Source organism: Ornithodoros turicata, chromosome 4 (genome assembly GCF_037126465.1).
Source record: "Ornithodoros turicata isolate Travis chromosome 4, ASM3712646v1, whole genome shotgun sequence".
Classification (NCBI taxonomy): domain Eukaryota; kingdom Metazoa; phylum Arthropoda; class Arachnida; order Ixodida; family Argasidae; genus Ornithodoros; species Ornithodoros turicata.
Window position 1 is genome coordinate 81,374,500 of NC_088204.1, and position 17,084 is coordinate 81,391,583.

The 17,084-nt window shown below is 41.3% G+C and overlaps 2 protein-coding genes across 2 annotated transcripts in view; one reads left to right on the forward strand and one right to left on the reverse strand.

The window, feature by feature from the left end:
• Positions 1 to 8,497: 8,497 nt before the first annotated feature.
• On the reverse strand, positions 8,498 to 13,007 carry LOC135392113 (enoyl-CoA hydratase, mitochondrial-like). Its single transcript, XM_064622791.1, has 8 exons — positions 12,802 to 13,007; positions 12,127 to 12,318; positions 11,388 to 11,515; positions 10,671 to 10,770; positions 10,455 to 10,559; positions 9,551 to 9,670; positions 8,927 to 8,994; positions 8,498 to 8,675 (listed from the first exon to the last, which is right to left on the reverse strand). The coding sequence occupies exons 1-8, from the start codon at positions 12,890 to 12,892 to the stop codon at positions 8,610 to 8,612; spliced, it is 870 nt and encodes a 289-aa protein (XP_064478861.1). The 5' UTR covers positions 12,893 to 13,007; the 3' UTR covers positions 8,498 to 8,609.
• Positions 13,008 to 13,532: 525 nt separating this feature from the next.
• Positions 13,533 to 17,084, forward strand: part of LOC135392114 (WD repeat domain phosphoinositide-interacting protein 3-like) — a 7,094-nt gene continuing 3,542 nt past the window's right edge. Inside the window, exons 1-8 of the mRNA XM_064622792.1 lie at positions 13,533 to 13,686; positions 14,077 to 14,151; positions 14,404 to 14,505; positions 14,592 to 14,679; positions 14,807 to 14,901; positions 15,275 to 15,465; positions 16,212 to 16,297; positions 16,986 to 17,084. The exon at positions 16,986 to 17,084 is cut by the window's right edge and continues 8 nt beyond it. Of these exons, the coding sequence (XP_064478862.1) occupies positions 13,620 to 13,686; positions 14,077 to 14,151; positions 14,404 to 14,505; positions 14,592 to 14,679; positions 14,807 to 14,901; positions 15,275 to 15,465; positions 16,212 to 16,297; positions 16,986 to 17,084 (803 nt within the window). The 5' untranslated portion in view covers positions 13,533 to 13,619. The remainder of the gene's footprint in view (positions 13,687 to 14,076; positions 14,152 to 14,403; positions 14,506 to 14,591; positions 14,680 to 14,806; positions 14,902 to 15,274; positions 15,466 to 16,211; positions 16,298 to 16,985) is intronic.

The window sequence follows — 17,084 nt, forward strand, 5'->3', positions numbered from 1 at the left end:
CAGCTAAACTAGCTAGTCACTGCCAAACATGTTAGCTAAACATATCAGCTAAATATCAGCTAAGCATGTCAGCTAAATGTCAGCTAAACATATCAGCTAGATACCAGCTAAACGTAGCTAAAGATAGCTATATCAGATGAGGATAGCTGAACATAGCCAAATTTATCAGCTAAACTAGCTAGTCACTGCCAAACATGTTAGCTAAACATATCAGCTAAATATCAGCTAAGCATGTCAGCTAAATGTCAGCTAAACATATCAGCTAGATACCAGCTAAACGTAGCTAAAGATAGCTATATCAGATGAGGATAGCTGAACATAGCCAAATTTATCAGCTAAACATAGCTCAACATAGCCGAATTTATCAGCTAAACATAGCCGCACATAGCCAAATTCATCAGCTAAACATAGCCAAATTTATCAGCTAAATATGCCAGCTAAACATAGTTAATCATCGCCAAACGTATTAGCTAAACATAGCTAAATATCAGCTAAACATAGCTGAACATAGCGAAACATATAAGCTAAACATAGCTAATCATTGCCAAACATATTAGCTAAACATATCAGCTAAATACCAGCTAAGCGTACCAGCTAAATATCAGCTACACATGTCAGCTAAATGCCAGTTAAATATATCAGCTAAAATATGAGCTGAACACAGCGAAACATATTAGCTAAACATAGCCAAACATATTAGCTAAACATATCAGCTAAATATCAGCTACATATGTCAGCTAAACATAGCTAATTATTGCCAAACATATTAGCTAAATATGTAAGCTAAATATCAGCTAAGCATATCAGCTAAATGTCAGCTAAACATGTCAGCTAGATATCAGTTAAACATAGCTAGTCATTGCCAAACATATTAGCTAAACATATCAGCTAAACATGTCAGCTAAATATCAGCTATACATGTCAGCTAAATGTCAGTTAAACGTATCAGGTAAAATATCAGCTAAACATCAGCCAAACAAGTCAGCTAAATGTCAGCTAGATATCAGTTAAACCTATCGGCTAGATACCAGCTAAACATAGCTAAATTGATCAGCTAAATATGCCAGCTAAACATAGTTCATCATCGCCAAACATATTAGCAAACATAGCTAAATATCAGCTAAACATAGCTGAACATAGCGAAACATAGCTGAACATAGCGAAACATATAAGCTAAACATAGGTAATCATTGCCAAACACATTAGTTAAACATATCAGCTAAATACAAGCTAAACATATCAGCTAAATATCAGCTACCCATGTCAGCTAAATGTCAGTTAAACATATCAGCTAAAATATCAACTGAACACAGCCAAACACATCAGCTAAACATATCAGCTAAATATCAGCTACATATGTCAGCTAAATGTCAGCTAAATATAGCTAATCATCGCCAAACATATTAGCTAAACATGTAAGCTAAATATCAGCTACACATGTGAGCAAAATGTCAAAAACCTAGCTCAACATAGCGAAACATATCAGCTAAACATAGCTAATCATTGCCAAACATGTTAGCTAAACATGTAAGCTAAATATCAGCTAAGCATGTCAGCTAAATGTCAGCAAAACATATCAGCTAAAATATCAGCTAAACATAGCTGAGATAGCGAAACATATCAGCTAAACTAGCTAGTCACTGCCAAACATGTTAGCTAAACATATCAGCTAAATATCAGCTAAGCATGTCAGCTAAATGTCAGCTAAACATATCAGCTAAAATATCAGCTAAATGTCCGCTAAACATATCAGCTAGATACCAGCTAAACGTAGCTAAAGATGGCTATATCAGCTGAGGATAGCTGAACATAGCCAAATTTATCAGCTAAACATAGCTCAACATAGCCGAATTTATCAGCTAAACATAGCTGAACATAGCCAAATTCATCAACTAAACATAGCCAAATTGATCAGCTAAATATGCCAGCTAAACATAGTTAATCATCGCCAAACGTATTAGCTAAACATAGCTAAATATCAGCTAAACATAGCTGAACATAGCGAAACATATAAGCTAAACATAGCTAATCATTGCCAAACATATTAGCTAAACATATCAGCTAAATACCAGCTAAGCGTACCAGCTAAATATCAGCTACATATGTCAGCTAAACATAGCTAATCATTGCCAAACATATTAGCTAAATATGTAAGCTAACTATGAGCTAAGCATGTCAGCTAAGCATATCAGCTGAAATATCAGCTAAATGTCAGCTAAACATGTCAGCTAGATATCAGGTAAAATATCAGCTAAATGTCATCCTAACTGTCAATCCTCGCCAACCATTGGATAAATGTATCAGCTAAATATCAACTAAACATATCAGCTAGATATCAGCTAAGACTATCGGCTAGATAGCAGCTAAACGTAGCTAGCCATAGCTATATCACCTGAGGATAGCTGAACATAGCCAAATTCATCAGCTAAACGTAGCCAAATTTATCAGTAAATATGCCAGCTAAACATAGTTAATCATCGCAACACATATTAGCTAAACATATCTAAATATCAGCTGCATAGCTGACATATAAATACATACATACTGACAAATAAACATAGCTGAACATAGCGAAACCTATAAGCTAAACATAGCTAATCATTGTCAAACATATTGGCTAAATATCACCTACACAAGTCAGCTAAATGTCACGTAAACATATCAGCTAAAATATAAGCTAAACAGATGAACACAGTGAAACATATCCGCTAAACATAGCTGAACACAGCGAAACATATCAGCTAAACATGGCTAGTAATCATTGCCAAACATATTAGGTAAACATATCAGCTAAATATCGGCGACACATGTCAGCTAAATGTCAGCTAAACTTATCAGCTAGCTAGCAACTAAGCATAGGCAAATATTAGCCAAACACAGCTAAACACAGGTTACCATAGCTAAACATGCCAGCTAAATTTCAGCTAAACATATCAGCTAGATATCACCTAAGCATAGGTAAACATATCAGCTAAACATAGCTAAACGTATCAGCGAAACATAGCTAAACGTATCAGCGAAACATCAGCTAACGAGCTAAACGTATCAGCGAAACATCAGCTAACAAGCTAAACACAGTGAAATATATCAGCTAGATACCAGCTAACCTACCGGCTAGATATCAACTAAAGCTACCAGCTAGATACCAGCTATGCATAGCTAAACATAGCTACCCACAGCTCAATATAGCCATATCTGCTGAAGATGGGTGAACATAGCCAAATTTCTCAGCTAAACATAGGCAAATTTATGAGATAAATATGCCAGCTAAATCATCGAAACATAGTTATCGTCGCCAAAGACATTGGATAAACCTATCAGCTAAATATCAGCTAAACATGTCAGGTAGATATCAGCTAAACCTATCAGTTAGATACCAGCTAAACATACCAGCGATACATTAGCTAAACATTGTTATATGCATATGTTAGCTAAGCATTAGCTAAGCATATCAGCTAAATATCCGCTAAACATAGCTGAACATATAAGCTAAAAATAGCTAATCATTGCCAAACATTAGTTAAACATGTTAGCTAAATATCAGCTAAACATATCAGCTAGATATAAGCTAAACATAGGTAAACATATCAGCCAAACATAGCTAAACTTATCAGCTAAATGTCATCTAAACATAGCTAATGTCGCCAAACATATTAGCTAACCATATCAACAACTAAATAACAACTAAACATGTCAGCTAAATATCAGCTACACATGTCAGCTAAACTTCTTCTAAACATAGCAGCTAGATTTCAGTTAAACATAAGGAAACATATTAGCAAAACATAGCTAAACGTATCAGCTAAACATAGTTAATCATCGCCAGACATATTGGCTAAACATATCATCTATACATGGCTATACATAGCTAGCCATAGCTAAATATAGCTATATCAGCTGAATATAGCTGAACATAGCGAAACATATCAGCTAAACATATCAGCTAGATATCAGCTAAACATAGGTAAACATATAAGCCAAACATGGGTAAACATATAAGCCAAATATAGCTAAACGTATCAGCTAAATATCAGCTAATCATAGCTGAACATAGAAAAACAAATCAGCTAAACATAGCTTAACATAGCGAAACATATCAGCTAAACGTAGCTAAGTAAAGTTAAACATACCAGCTATACATAACTAAACATAGCTAGCAATAGCTAACTATAGCTATATCAGCTGAGCATATAGCTGAACATAGCCAAATTTGTCAGCTACACATAGTAAATCATCGCCAAACATATTAGCTGAACATATCAGCTGAACATAGCTGAACAAAGCGAAACATTCATCTAAACATAGGCAATCATTGCCAGACATATTAGCTAAGCATATCAGCCAACTTATCAGCTAGATATCAGCTAAACATTGCTGAACAGAGCGAAAGATATCAGCTAAACATAGCTAATCATCGTCAAACGTATTAGCTAAACATATCAGCTACACATGTCAGCTAAAAGTCGGCTAAACATATCAGCTAAAATATCAGCTAAACATAGCTAATCATAGTTAATGATCGCCAAACATATTGGCTAAACATATCAGCTAAATATCAGCTAAACATACCAGATGTACATAGCTAGCCATATAGCTATATCAGCTGAACATAGCTGAACATAGTCAAATTTATCAGCTAAATATGCCAGCTAACATAGTTAATCATCACCGAATATATTAGCTAAACATATCAGCTACATAAGTCAGCTAAAGCTCTCAGCTAAAATATCAGCTAAACATAGCTAATCATTGCCAAACATATCAGCTAAACATAGCTAATCATTTCCAAACATATTAGCTAAACATATCAGCTGAACATGTCCGCTAGATATCAGCTAAACTTAGCTAGATATCAGCTAAACTTAGCTAGATATCGGCTAAATTTAGCTAGATATCAGCTAAACATAGCTAATCATTGCCAAACATATCAGCTGAACATATGCGCTAGATATCAGCTAAACTTAGCTAGATATCAGCTAAATTTAGCTAGATATCAGCTAAACATTGCCGCACATAGCGAAACATACCAGCTAAAAATAGTTAATAATCGCCAAACATATAAGCTAAATATCAGCTAAACATATCAGCTGGTCATCAGATGATGCCCGAACAGGCATCGAAACGTCATATTACATTTTGTTTCATTGTTACGTCAAGCCAGTGTGTGTAAGTTTTCCTCGCATATCAGCTAAACATAGGTGAACAGAGCGAAACATATCAGCTAAACATAGCTAATCATCGCCAAACATATTGGCTAAGCATATCAGCTAAACCTATCAGCTAGATACTAGCTAAACATACCAGCTAACATAGCTAGCCATAGCCAAACATAGCCCAATGTATGAACTAAATATAGTCAACTTTATCAGCTAAATATGTCAGCTAAACATAGTTAATCATCGCCAAACATATCAGCTAAATATCGGCTACACATGTCACCTAAATGTCAGTTAAACATATCAGATAAAATACCAGCTAAACATAGCTGAACACAGCGAAACATATCTAAACATAGCTCATCATTGCCAAACATATTAGCTAAACATATAAGCTAAATATCAGCTGCACATGTCAGCTAAATGTCAGCTAAACTTATCAGCAAGATAACAGCTAAACATAGGTAAACATATCAGCCAAGCATAGCTAAACATAGGTTAACAGAGCTAAACTTATCAGCTAAATGTCAGCTAAACATAGCTAAATATGTCTGCAGATATGTGTCACTGACACATATCACGGGGTTAAAGTTTCCGAATGACAAGATTGCGTGCACTTTGATTAATCCTTAAATGTGCTTCTCATCGTCCATGACCTTCAAAGGCCGGATTTTTTTTTACAATTCGCTTCAGTTGCTCACTACTTCCCTGTGCACAACAGCACATATTTCTGTTGACTGACAGATATCACTAAGTTCAAGTTTCCGAATGACACGTTTGCATGCATTCTGACTACTCCTTAAATACGCTTCTCCTCATTCCTGACATGCGAGGCTGACATCTTTTACAATCCTCTTCAGTTCCACACAACTTCCGTAGGCACAACAGCACATGTTTGTATTGATGGACACATATATCGCGAAGCTCAAGTTTCCGAATGACATACGTTTGCATGCATTTTGACTAATCCTTAAACGCGCTTCTCCTCATTCCTGACATGCAAGGCTGGTATTTTTTACAATCCTCTTCAGTTCCACACTGCTTCCATAGGCACAACAGCACATGTTTGGGTTGATTGACACATATATCGCGAAGTTCAAGTTTCCAAATAACATGTTTGCATGCATTTTGAGTAATCCTTAAATGCGCTTCACCTCATTCCTGACATGCAAGGCTGGTATTTTTTACAACCCTCTTCAGTTCCACACAACTTCCGTACGCACAACAGCATGTTTGGGTTGATGGACACATATATCGCGAAGTTCAAGTTTCCGAATGACACGTTTGCATGCATTCTGACTACTCCTTAAATACGCTTCTCCTCATTCCTGACATGCGAGGCTGACATCTTTTACAATCCTCTTCAGTTCCACACAACTTCCGTAGGCACAACAGCACATGTTTGTATTGATGGACACATATATCGCGAAGCTCAAGTTTCCGAATGACATATGTTTGCATGCGTTTTGACTAATCCTTGAATGCGCTTCTCCTCATCCCTGACATCCAAGGCTGTATTTTTTACAATCCTCTTCAGTTCCACACTGCTTCCGTAGGCACAACAGCACATGTTTGTATTGATGGACACATATATCACGAAGTTCAAGTTTCCGAATGACATATCTTTGCATGCATTTTGACTAATCCTTGAATGCGCTTCTCCTCATCCCTGACATGCAAGGCTGGTATTTTTTACAGTCCTCTTCAGTTCTACACAACTTCCGCAGGCACAACAGCACATGTTTGTGTTGATCGATACATATATCGCGGAGTTCAGGTTTCCGAATGACATATATGTTTGCATGCATTCTGACTACTCCTTAAATACGCTTCTCCTCATTCCTGACATGCGAGGCTGACATCTTTTACAATCCTCTTCAGTTCCACACAACTTCCGTAGGCACAACAACACATGTTTGTATTGATGGACACATATATCGCGAAGTTCAAGTTTCCGAATGACATACGTTTGCATGCATTTTGACTAATCCTTAAATGCGCTTCTCCTCATTCCTGACATGCAAGGCTGGTATTTTTTACAATCCTCTTCAGTTCCACACTGCTTCCGTAGGCACAACAGCACATGTTTGGGTTGATTGACGACACATATATCGCGAAGTTCAAGTTTCCGAATGACATATGTTTGCATGCATTTTGACTAATCCTTAAATGCGCTTCACCTCATTCCTGACATGCAAGGCTGGTTCTTTTACAATCCTCTTCAGTTCCACACAACTTCCGTAGGCACAACAGCACATGTTTGGGTTGATTGACACATATATCGTGAAGTTCAAGTTTCCAAATGACATGTTTGCATGAATTTTGACTAATCCTTAAATGCGCTTCTCCTCATTCCTGACATGCAAGGCTGTATTGTTTACAATCCTCTTCAGTTCCACACTACCTCTGTAGGCACAACAGCACATGTTTCTGTTGATCGGTACGTATATCGCGAAGTTCAAGTTTCAGAATGACATATGTTTGCATGCATTTTGACTAATCCTTGAATGCGCTTCTCCTCATCCCCGACATGCAAGGCTGGTATCTTTTTACAATCGTCTTCAGTTCCACACAACTTCCGCAGGCACAACAGCACATGTTTGTGTTGATCGATACATATATCGCGAAGCTAAAGTTTCCGAATGACGTATGTTTGCATGCGTTTTGACTAATCCTTGAATGCGCTTCTCCTCATCCCTGACATGCAAGGCTGTATTTTTTACAATCCTCTTCAGTTCCACACTCCTTCCATAGGCACAACAGCACATGTTTGGGTTGATTGACACATATATCGCGGAGTTCAGGTTTCCGAATGACATATGTTTGCATGCGTTTTGACTAATCCTTCAATGCACTTCTCATATCATCTCTGACATGCAAGGCTGACATGGTACTTTTTAACAATTCTCTTCCTCATCAGTTGTTCACTACTCATCCCAGGTATGCCAAGGTTGGTATTCCCCGAAATTATATCTTCCTGTTCAGTCCGTAACAACTGCCTGAGACAGGCATTTCTATTAACTTGTACATTTAGATTGACTCCGATTCTGTGGTGTCTGCAGGTCAGTATACTATAAACTAAACAGTCCATGAGGAGCCATGTAGTGCTCTCTTTAGTGCTGCGCTGCTTCAATGAGCACAACAATGAGAAACTAAATAGAAACAGTGACCTCTCGTGGTCAGCCCAGTTAGAACGTTATCCAGGAAACAGTACAGTTCACTGTGTGTGCCTATGGAAACTAAAAGAAAATGGATACATTGGCTCACATGGAGAACACTAACATTTCAGGCAGCATTGTAACTTCTAAAATTAGAAAAGGATAGACAATTGAAAACTCTGCTGTAATTAATGTAACCAACCATTTAATGAGTTTCTTGCATAGTAACAGGACTGCAATGACATAACTGTGAAATTGTACGGAATTAATGTGTTGTAACTTGGCGAAAGTGTATTTAGCTGTTGGTGAACTTAGCAGGGCGCTTCTCCACAAAGGCTGACATTCCCTCCTTGCGGTCGTCCTACACAAGATAAAGTAAGTAAGTCAGTATGATAAATACTGACATTAGATGCAAGCTACACATGCAGCAACACATAATAGAGACATCGTATGCAAAGGCGATAGCGTACGTAAGAGATAGCGTTGGTGGTTCTGCGCACTGCGCACTATCCATCAACGCTATCCCTTGCGTACGCAAAGTCGACAGCGTACGATGTACTAAAACTCACTCATAATACAGAATTAGCAACACTGATAAGCACTTAGACTTACGAGTGCAAATGTTGCATGGAATAGCCTCTTCTCCACCTTGAGGCCTTGGGATAATGTGGTTTCATATGCTGTAGGAAATGAATGTAATCAATGGCATACATCACATATTCGGTGCAGAGTTTGTCATCCAATTTTGTATGGACACATACAGGGTGTTTCACCTGAAGTGATAAAAAATTCTAACTGGCGACCTACTCGCCGGAGGATTGTGGGACTTTCTGCAATTACCTTCTGGGAACGTCTGCCTAAAGTCCCACAATCCTCCGGAAAGTACATCGCCAGTTAGAATTTTTTATCACTTTAGGTGGAACACCCTGCATATAGGGCTCCAGTTGAGCATCCTGTGTGAATTCAAAGAGTATGTCAATCACATTTGACAAATATTAACTCCTCCCATTACCGCATTTACTCGCAGAATTAGCGCACCCACGTTTTGGCGCTCAGATGTTGTTGCGTCTTCCCCTCCTATTAAACATACCCAGTCTTCACTGAACAACAACTGCAGAGATAACTTTTTTTCCCTCAGTAATTACGTGCCCCCTTTTCCGACACGGTTTTTGGCGTAAAAAAAAAAGTGCGTTAATTACGCGAGTAAACGCAGCATTAAACATTTTTCTCGCTAACCATTGTTCACGCTCTCTTTGCAGATGGCCACGGACACCTGCGAGAAACTGGCGATCTTCTCAGCGAGCTTCACGGCCTCGTCGACGACCTTGTCCACAGGGAAGACTTTGCTCACGAGCCCTGGGCACAGAACAGTGTCAGTATTGCACGCCTTTATGTTAAAGTAGCACAGAAGTCATTTTTAACACCCAGTTTTCTTCCTATAAAACTGTTAAGTAGGCCAGTAAGATGCACCGTGCGAAGTAATTTACACCACAGAGTCATAATTATCGCAGAAATTGAATTTAAAATACGCCGCAAAAAGCGACCATGCGCAACGGTGGTGAAGAGCAGTACCAGCCTGTGATCTGCCTGGAACCTCGCGCTGACGCTATAAGGAGAACGCTCGCTGATTGGCCTAGAGAAATGTTGTCTGCTACTCCTCTGTCGTCTGCTACTCGGCTGTTCGGGGTTCTGATAAAGCCTTTCTCCTTGCTCGGTAATGCTTCGGCCGCTCCTTCTATCCCCAATTCTCCGGGAAAACTGGCAAACAGGTTTACGGCGGCAAAGGGACGAGGCGCTGACCCTCACTGACCGGCAAACCAGAACGAGTCTCCTTGTGCCGTCATTGGTGACGTGGCATCATACCTCCTCATCCTCGTTATAGCTGGAGTGGCGAGTTAAGGGTGAAGGCGCGGAGCTACGTTTACGTGAGTTTTTTTCTGAGAAACAAATTGCGCACATCAAAACCTTTCGCGCTATTCGGTATAATTACATACATACTTTCATCAGATGTCTTAATCTGAAATTTTTTTGGATGGCCCTCTGTACTCCTTTAAAGCAAGGGGTAAAATTAACTAATAACCAACGTAAATTTTGATCCCGTGAAAATGACTTACAAAGAAGCGGCGATATTTAAACGCACCGTATTTGTCAGCTTCAGCAGCCGTGATGTGGTTTCCAGTCAAGACCAGCTCCATTGCTCTAGACTTTCCAATGGCCTTTGTAAGGCGCTGGGTGCCTCCGGCACCTGGAATAAGCGGATGACTCAAATTTTGTGGCTTAAAAGACAACTATATGGTTGTGGCAACTGAATGGTATTGCTACAACGTGTGGGAGGGTAATAGTAACACAGATCTACCTGGAATGGTGCCAAGAGCAATCTCTGGTTGACCAAACTTGGCGTTCTCGCCAGCGTAGATGATGTCGCACATCATGGCCAGTTCGCATCCGCCGCCGAGCTGCAAACCCGCCATACCCATCAACAATGAACAGTTTTCAGCAGGGAAGGATAACGGACGTATTTTCGTTGCAATTTCTATTTTCGTTTCCGTTATCCGTTTCTGATACAAGCTTTTAATTTTTCGTTTCCGTTACTGTTTCTGGTAACTGAACAGCTGTTACGGAGCTGTGGGAGAACGGCCCGTCTGGCTCTGTCGGCACCCTGTTTTCCCCAAGTGCTGCTTCGGTGTCCTGAGTACACAGTACGCCAATAATTTTACGTCGTTGAGGTACGCACATCTTGCTAGATTTCGTAAAGATATGTAGGAACATGTCTTCGGTCTTCATTCAGTCATCAATTGAGTCATCAAAATACAAAAAGAAAATGAAAAGTCACTAAAATGTCATCGCACAACAGTAACAGCCATTACCCAAATTCAATACCGGACGATAATTTTCGTTTCCGTTTCTGTTTCCGGTGACTGAGGACAGTGGCATGCGTTTCCGTTATTGCTACGATCTCCAATTTCGGTAATATGCCGTTTCCGTTACCATTACCGTTACCCTTCCCTGGTTTTCAGAACGATACGCTGAAATGCTCGAACAAAGGGGGGGCACAAATTGGGGGCAAGCTTACGGCGTATCCATTGACAGCTGCAATCACGGGCTTCGTAGACTGTGCGACCTTCTCCCAGTTGGAAAGGAAGCTTTCCGTGAAGCATGACGGGAAATCCTTTGGCTGCATCTCCTTAATGTCGGCTCCGGCTGAAGGGAGTCATGCCCATTGGAAGTAAATGACACACATACATTTTCTGTCTAATCAAACAAGGAGCCTAAGGCACTGCTTTCCGACAGGTAGGATACGACAACTAGCTGCCGACAGGCAAGTTGTCGTATCGTCTTGCACGGGAGAGCAAGTTTCGTCATTCGCGGCCGCAATTTTCTACGTATCTATCACCTTTTTGCTGTAAAACTTGGAATGCAAGTTCACATCGATGCTGATAACCTCCTTTTACATTTATCTGGCACAGCATGGAGCCAAGCATAACCTCTAACTAAGCTAACCTGTTTTAAATGTACATAGCTGCTGCTAGTACACAAGACAACAACAAACGTAGCATCAGAAGGTTATTTTCTGCAAAACTTTGTTCTCTATGTTGCTCTACTTTCATTATCACCATCAGGACTTACATTTTCAATGTCTTGAAGCATGTGGCCTTAGGACTCACAGCAACACAAACATACTGAAAGCACAGCACTCGGTAGTCATGCCAACAACAGTAGAGTCGACAATATCTACCTTTGCAATAAGGCCCTCTATAGTTCTTTTACCACAAATGGTTTAATAGTGGCAACATTCAGCCAGCAGGTCTTACCAGCAAATGCTTTTTCGCTGCCAGTGATGACTATGGCGCCCACGGACTTGTCTGCGTTCAGTTCGTCCACGGCGTTTGCCACTTCATTCATGAGGGGCCCAGAAAGGGCATTCAGGGCCTTGGGCCGGTTTAGTGTGACCAGGGCTACATTCTGTTGCGCTCCTTTCTTTTCAATAATGATATTCTGGTATGCTGTAAGGCAAGCATTACGTTGCACTTTCAATATTAAGTTGACGACAATACTGATCATGATAAAAGTCGTACTCATATGGCAGGGCGAGAACATGGGAAAGGGCAGCGCGTGAAATACTTGGCGGTCTTAACATACGCCAATGTGCAGCATGCATTCCAGGTTGAAATTAACAGCCTTAACAAAGACCATCTGTCATCAGCTGGATGCAAATTATCTTATCTACCGCATACGGCATACTTGAGCTTGTTAAGTTTTAAGTTTCATTAGCCCGTACTGGACTTTCAATTCACCAATTTTTAAAAGCCACCCGTCCCATGGCTATAGTGCAGCCGCCCGTACTTGTTCCCTTCCACCAAGTTGCCAACGTCCTCGGCCGGGTTTGAACACGCGACCTTGGAATGAGCAGGCAGACACGCTACCGACAGAGCCAACCTTGAAGATGTATCAGATCATTCACATTGTTGCTAAGGCTCCAAACCCACCGGTAGCAAAGGTCCTTTTCAAAGCTTCGAGATTCTTGCATTGAAGGCGTCCAGCACCTACGAGCGACCTTATTCGCAACAGACTGTTCATTTTTAAACCGAGAGGACCTAAGCACCAATTCAAATTTTAAAAAACAAGAGAAGCCGTCGAGCGCACGCCGGCTGTCGTGTCTTCACCGCTGTTGCTGAGCTGAAACGAGACCCTATCCGTGCTCTATCTGAAGATAAGTATCTGTCTGGCGGAAGAACACCTGGCAATAAAATACTGAGAACCTTAGAAAGCTATCAGCTACTTGAATGTCATAGATAAAAGATATGTAGAGCATATTCTATTTGTTGCAAAGCAAAGCAAGTTGTGCAATGATGTGCATGTTATGTTATGCATTTGCCACATTTGGCCACATTTGCTGTGAATAACCTTTGTGACGCGCATCAACAATGTGGAAGCGTTGGGCGGTGGTAACGGATAGACGCATTCACTAGCAAGCAATTTTATTCAAGCGTTGTTGCCAGCCGAAGAACTTTACGAGCACGTATTTGCGAATGTACCCTTGATTGTACCTCACACTTCATACTGCACGTGGCAGTATATACACCTATGCCTGAGAAGTAAAACCTTGTTTTCTTCTGTGTTTTATAATAATCTAGAACTTCGCACTTGATATATATTTATTGGGCCGCGTAACTGGCCTATAGAAATACGAGACTGTCGTCTGCATCTTCTATTTTGTTTCGTTATAGTCATGGCGGCGCTTGTTGTTTTGACGCAGACAGGAACTGCGGTGAAAAAGTAACGGATTCTGACACGCAGCTGCAGAATGAATCTTTGGCCGTCAAATCCGCACGGCAATGGGCTACTATTTGCCGGATTTAATCAGGACAAAGGTGAACTATGCAACTCAAAACGAAATTTGCATCGCATGTCGCAATGAGGGTCAGCGACACTGAGTGCAAAACTTCTTTACGAAGTTTTTGGCGAACGTGTTTCCTATTCTCGTAGCCATCTCGTAACGTGTCATCGCAGACGACTGTCGTTTATGTACAGAGCGTAAAAGATACCGTGTTCCCGGAATCATTACAAGCTGTTGCACCGCGTTACCTCCGCTGTTTACGTGTCTGTGTTTCTAATTCCTCCCACGTAGTTGTTTTGTACACGCGGGTGGGGCGGTAAGGGTCTTGCATGCACTCACGTAATCAACACAGCCTACGTTTCATAGTTTCATACGGGTGTACCTGATGGATGTCGTGTGAAAATATGTCTGTCTATCGTTGCAGAATGCTTCGCATGCGGCACGGAGCAAGGATTTCGTGTTTACAATTGCGATCCTCTAAAAGTCAAAGAGAAGCAAGGTTAGAACTTTTATTAGTGTTTAAGAATGGAGTTCACGAAATGTCTGTAAACCGAATGATCGATTTGAATCACCGAAGCTTGCTTGCTTGTTTTATAATCGGGAATTTTGTGTCATTCTGGGCACTTGATGCAGACGATAAGAAGGGTCAGCTGTACTTTGGAGTACAGGTGATAAAATGCAACCTTATGCTAGTTCACTAATCTCATCCCTCCTTTAGTAATCTACGATGGGTTTACATTTATTTTTGCAGACTGTCCAGATGGTGGCATTGGGGTTGTTGAGATGCTTTTCCGATGCAACTTCCTTGCTCTCGTCGGCGGTGGAAGACATCCAAAATACCCGCCAAATAAAGGTAGAAATTTGTGGATGAGCACACTTTCTTTTGTAGGACATAACACCACTTGCATGCACAAACTTAATGTAGTTCCATATTTACAGTTATGATATGGGATGACCTTAAGAAGAAACCCGTAATCGAATTAGAGTTTTCCAGCAATGTCAAAGCTGTTAAACTCAGAAGGGACAGGTACGTGTTTTAATTTCAAAATTTTGCGAGGTTTCTGCCAGGTTTTTTTTCGAAGCTCGTCGTCCGTAAAGCCATGCCTTTGAGTACTGGGTCATTGAGAAATAAAATGGTTGCGTTTGTCCTTCAGGATAGTGGTTGCATTGGAGTCTGTCATCAAGGTTTACACATTCACACAGAAACCACAGCAGCTTCATGTGTTTGAGACATGCGTCAACGAGAAAGGTAGGTTGGGAAGCGTGCACGTTTCACATTCGTTGTAATCAACTGTAACTGTCACTATTATGGCAGGCTCCTAAAATGGCTCAAATTTCCGCAAAATTGTCGGTTGATGCGACACGCAACATTTTTGACGTTGAGTGCCGAAGATGAGCACTCGAATATCACTTTTCATGGCAGTTCTGCCCAAAAGTGCAAAACATTTTCCGCTCAAAAAAAACAAAAATTTCTATTGCTGTCATCGCTTGCAACGTTATGCTTTTTTCTTGGTGCCCCGTTGTTTAAAAGTCATTTGTTTCTGTCTCTCTCAATATCTCTCCGCTTTATCTCTACCGACGAACCAATCAAAAAAGGTGCTTAAATGATGTATGTCTTTCAGGGCTTTGCGAATTGTGTCCAAACAGCACAAGGTCGCTGTTGGCTTTCCCCGGCAGAAAGACTGGCCACGTTCAGATTGTGGACCTCGGCCAAACAGAAAAGCCGCCTCTAGAGATTGAGGCGCACGAGGCTTCGCTGGGCTGCATCACCCTCAACTTGGCCGGAACTCTAATGGCGACGGCATCAGAGAAGGTACTTCCATCCGTCCCTGGTTGTAATCTATGCCTTACCCGTGAACCCGAGTGTGTGAGGCTACGGCCCGATGATGGCTACGGCCCCATGATGGCTACGGCCCCATGATGGCTACGGCCCCATGATGGCTATGGCCCCATGATGGCTATGGCCCCATGATGGCTACGGCCCCATGATGGCTACGGCCCCATGATGGCTATGGCCCCATGATGGCTACGGCCCCATGATGGCTTCTCTCTGCTCACGGCTGCTCTGCTCTCTGCTCACGGCCTGACGACTTGGGGAGAGGACAATAGAAAAAGCGTGATGAGGGAAACTTCCACTCTAGGGGCGTGACTGGGCGGGGGTTCTCGGAAGGATGATCAGTGTGACGTAGCATTGGCAACATCTGCGAGGACACTTTGCTCACTAAAAAATGTGTCTGCTGTGGTCACAGTGTGGCGCTACGTGTTGTATGTGCAATACATCGTGGAATAACATCAACCTCACTTATTTTCTTACTGGCTTTTGGAAGGAGTTGAGGGGTTTTTCGAGGATTTGCAGATCGCGGACCTCTGCTAAAGATCAGTTACGATCGCTGTTCTTGTGCAAGAGCACGTAGTATATTTGTTGCATGATGCACTGGCATCCAAAATGAAAAATTTATGGAGGGGCTCTCACTGGCCCTTTAATGGAAGGGGGATTTCACTGCTGCTTCAGCAAAGAAGTTTAGCAGATAAGTGTGCTTCATGATTTTCTAACTGCAGGGCACGCTCATCCGCATCTTCGACACCTCGACGGGGCAGTTGGTGAACGAACTCCGCCGTGGGACGAATGCAGCCAATATTTACTGGTTAGTGCCGATGTCGGCATCACGTGGTGAGACAACCGTAAGGATGTCCATGGTTCCCACTGGTACTTGAAAACCTCTAATATCCTGGAATTTAAAAATGCTGTTTCAAGATCTGGAAACCTTGGAATATTCCACGGTACTTGGAAACCCTCCATTTTGCATCTTTCTCTTATTCTCGTGGGGCTGCAGCGCAATTTCTGTTTATCCAGAGTCTGAACTCTAGTTTTGAAACCACAGAAGTTAGCACTGATTGCAATAGCAATCAGTAGTGGAAGCAAGGAGTGCAAAAAAGGAATGGCACACTCTGTTGGCTTCATCAGCATTTTTTTCCTGTTCTACGACCTTTAACATGCAGGAGTCCTCAGTCACTTTTGTGAATGGACCGCTATTGCACAGTCCCCATCTATTCTGTCGTGTGATACACGTAGCTTATAAATATTTTTGTAAAATATCAAAATCCCCGGCCGTAAACCATGTTTTACATCCCCAAGCAAAATGATGACCGAGCCTTAAAAGGGGCTTGAAAGACCCTCGAATTCTTGTTCCAAAATTAAGTGGGAACCGTGGATGTCTAATCGATACCAGACCCTTGACCTGTGATTGCACAAAACTATTGCTCAAGGCAATCAATTGGTTTGATGGAATTACAAAAGCAGGTGGGCTAACCCATATCTGTTTCGTGATCCAGCATCAACTTCAACGCCCTGTCGACATTACTGTGCGTGTCAAGTGATCATGGCACTGTCCATATCTTCAGCATCCATGATATGAGGAAAGAGAAACAGAC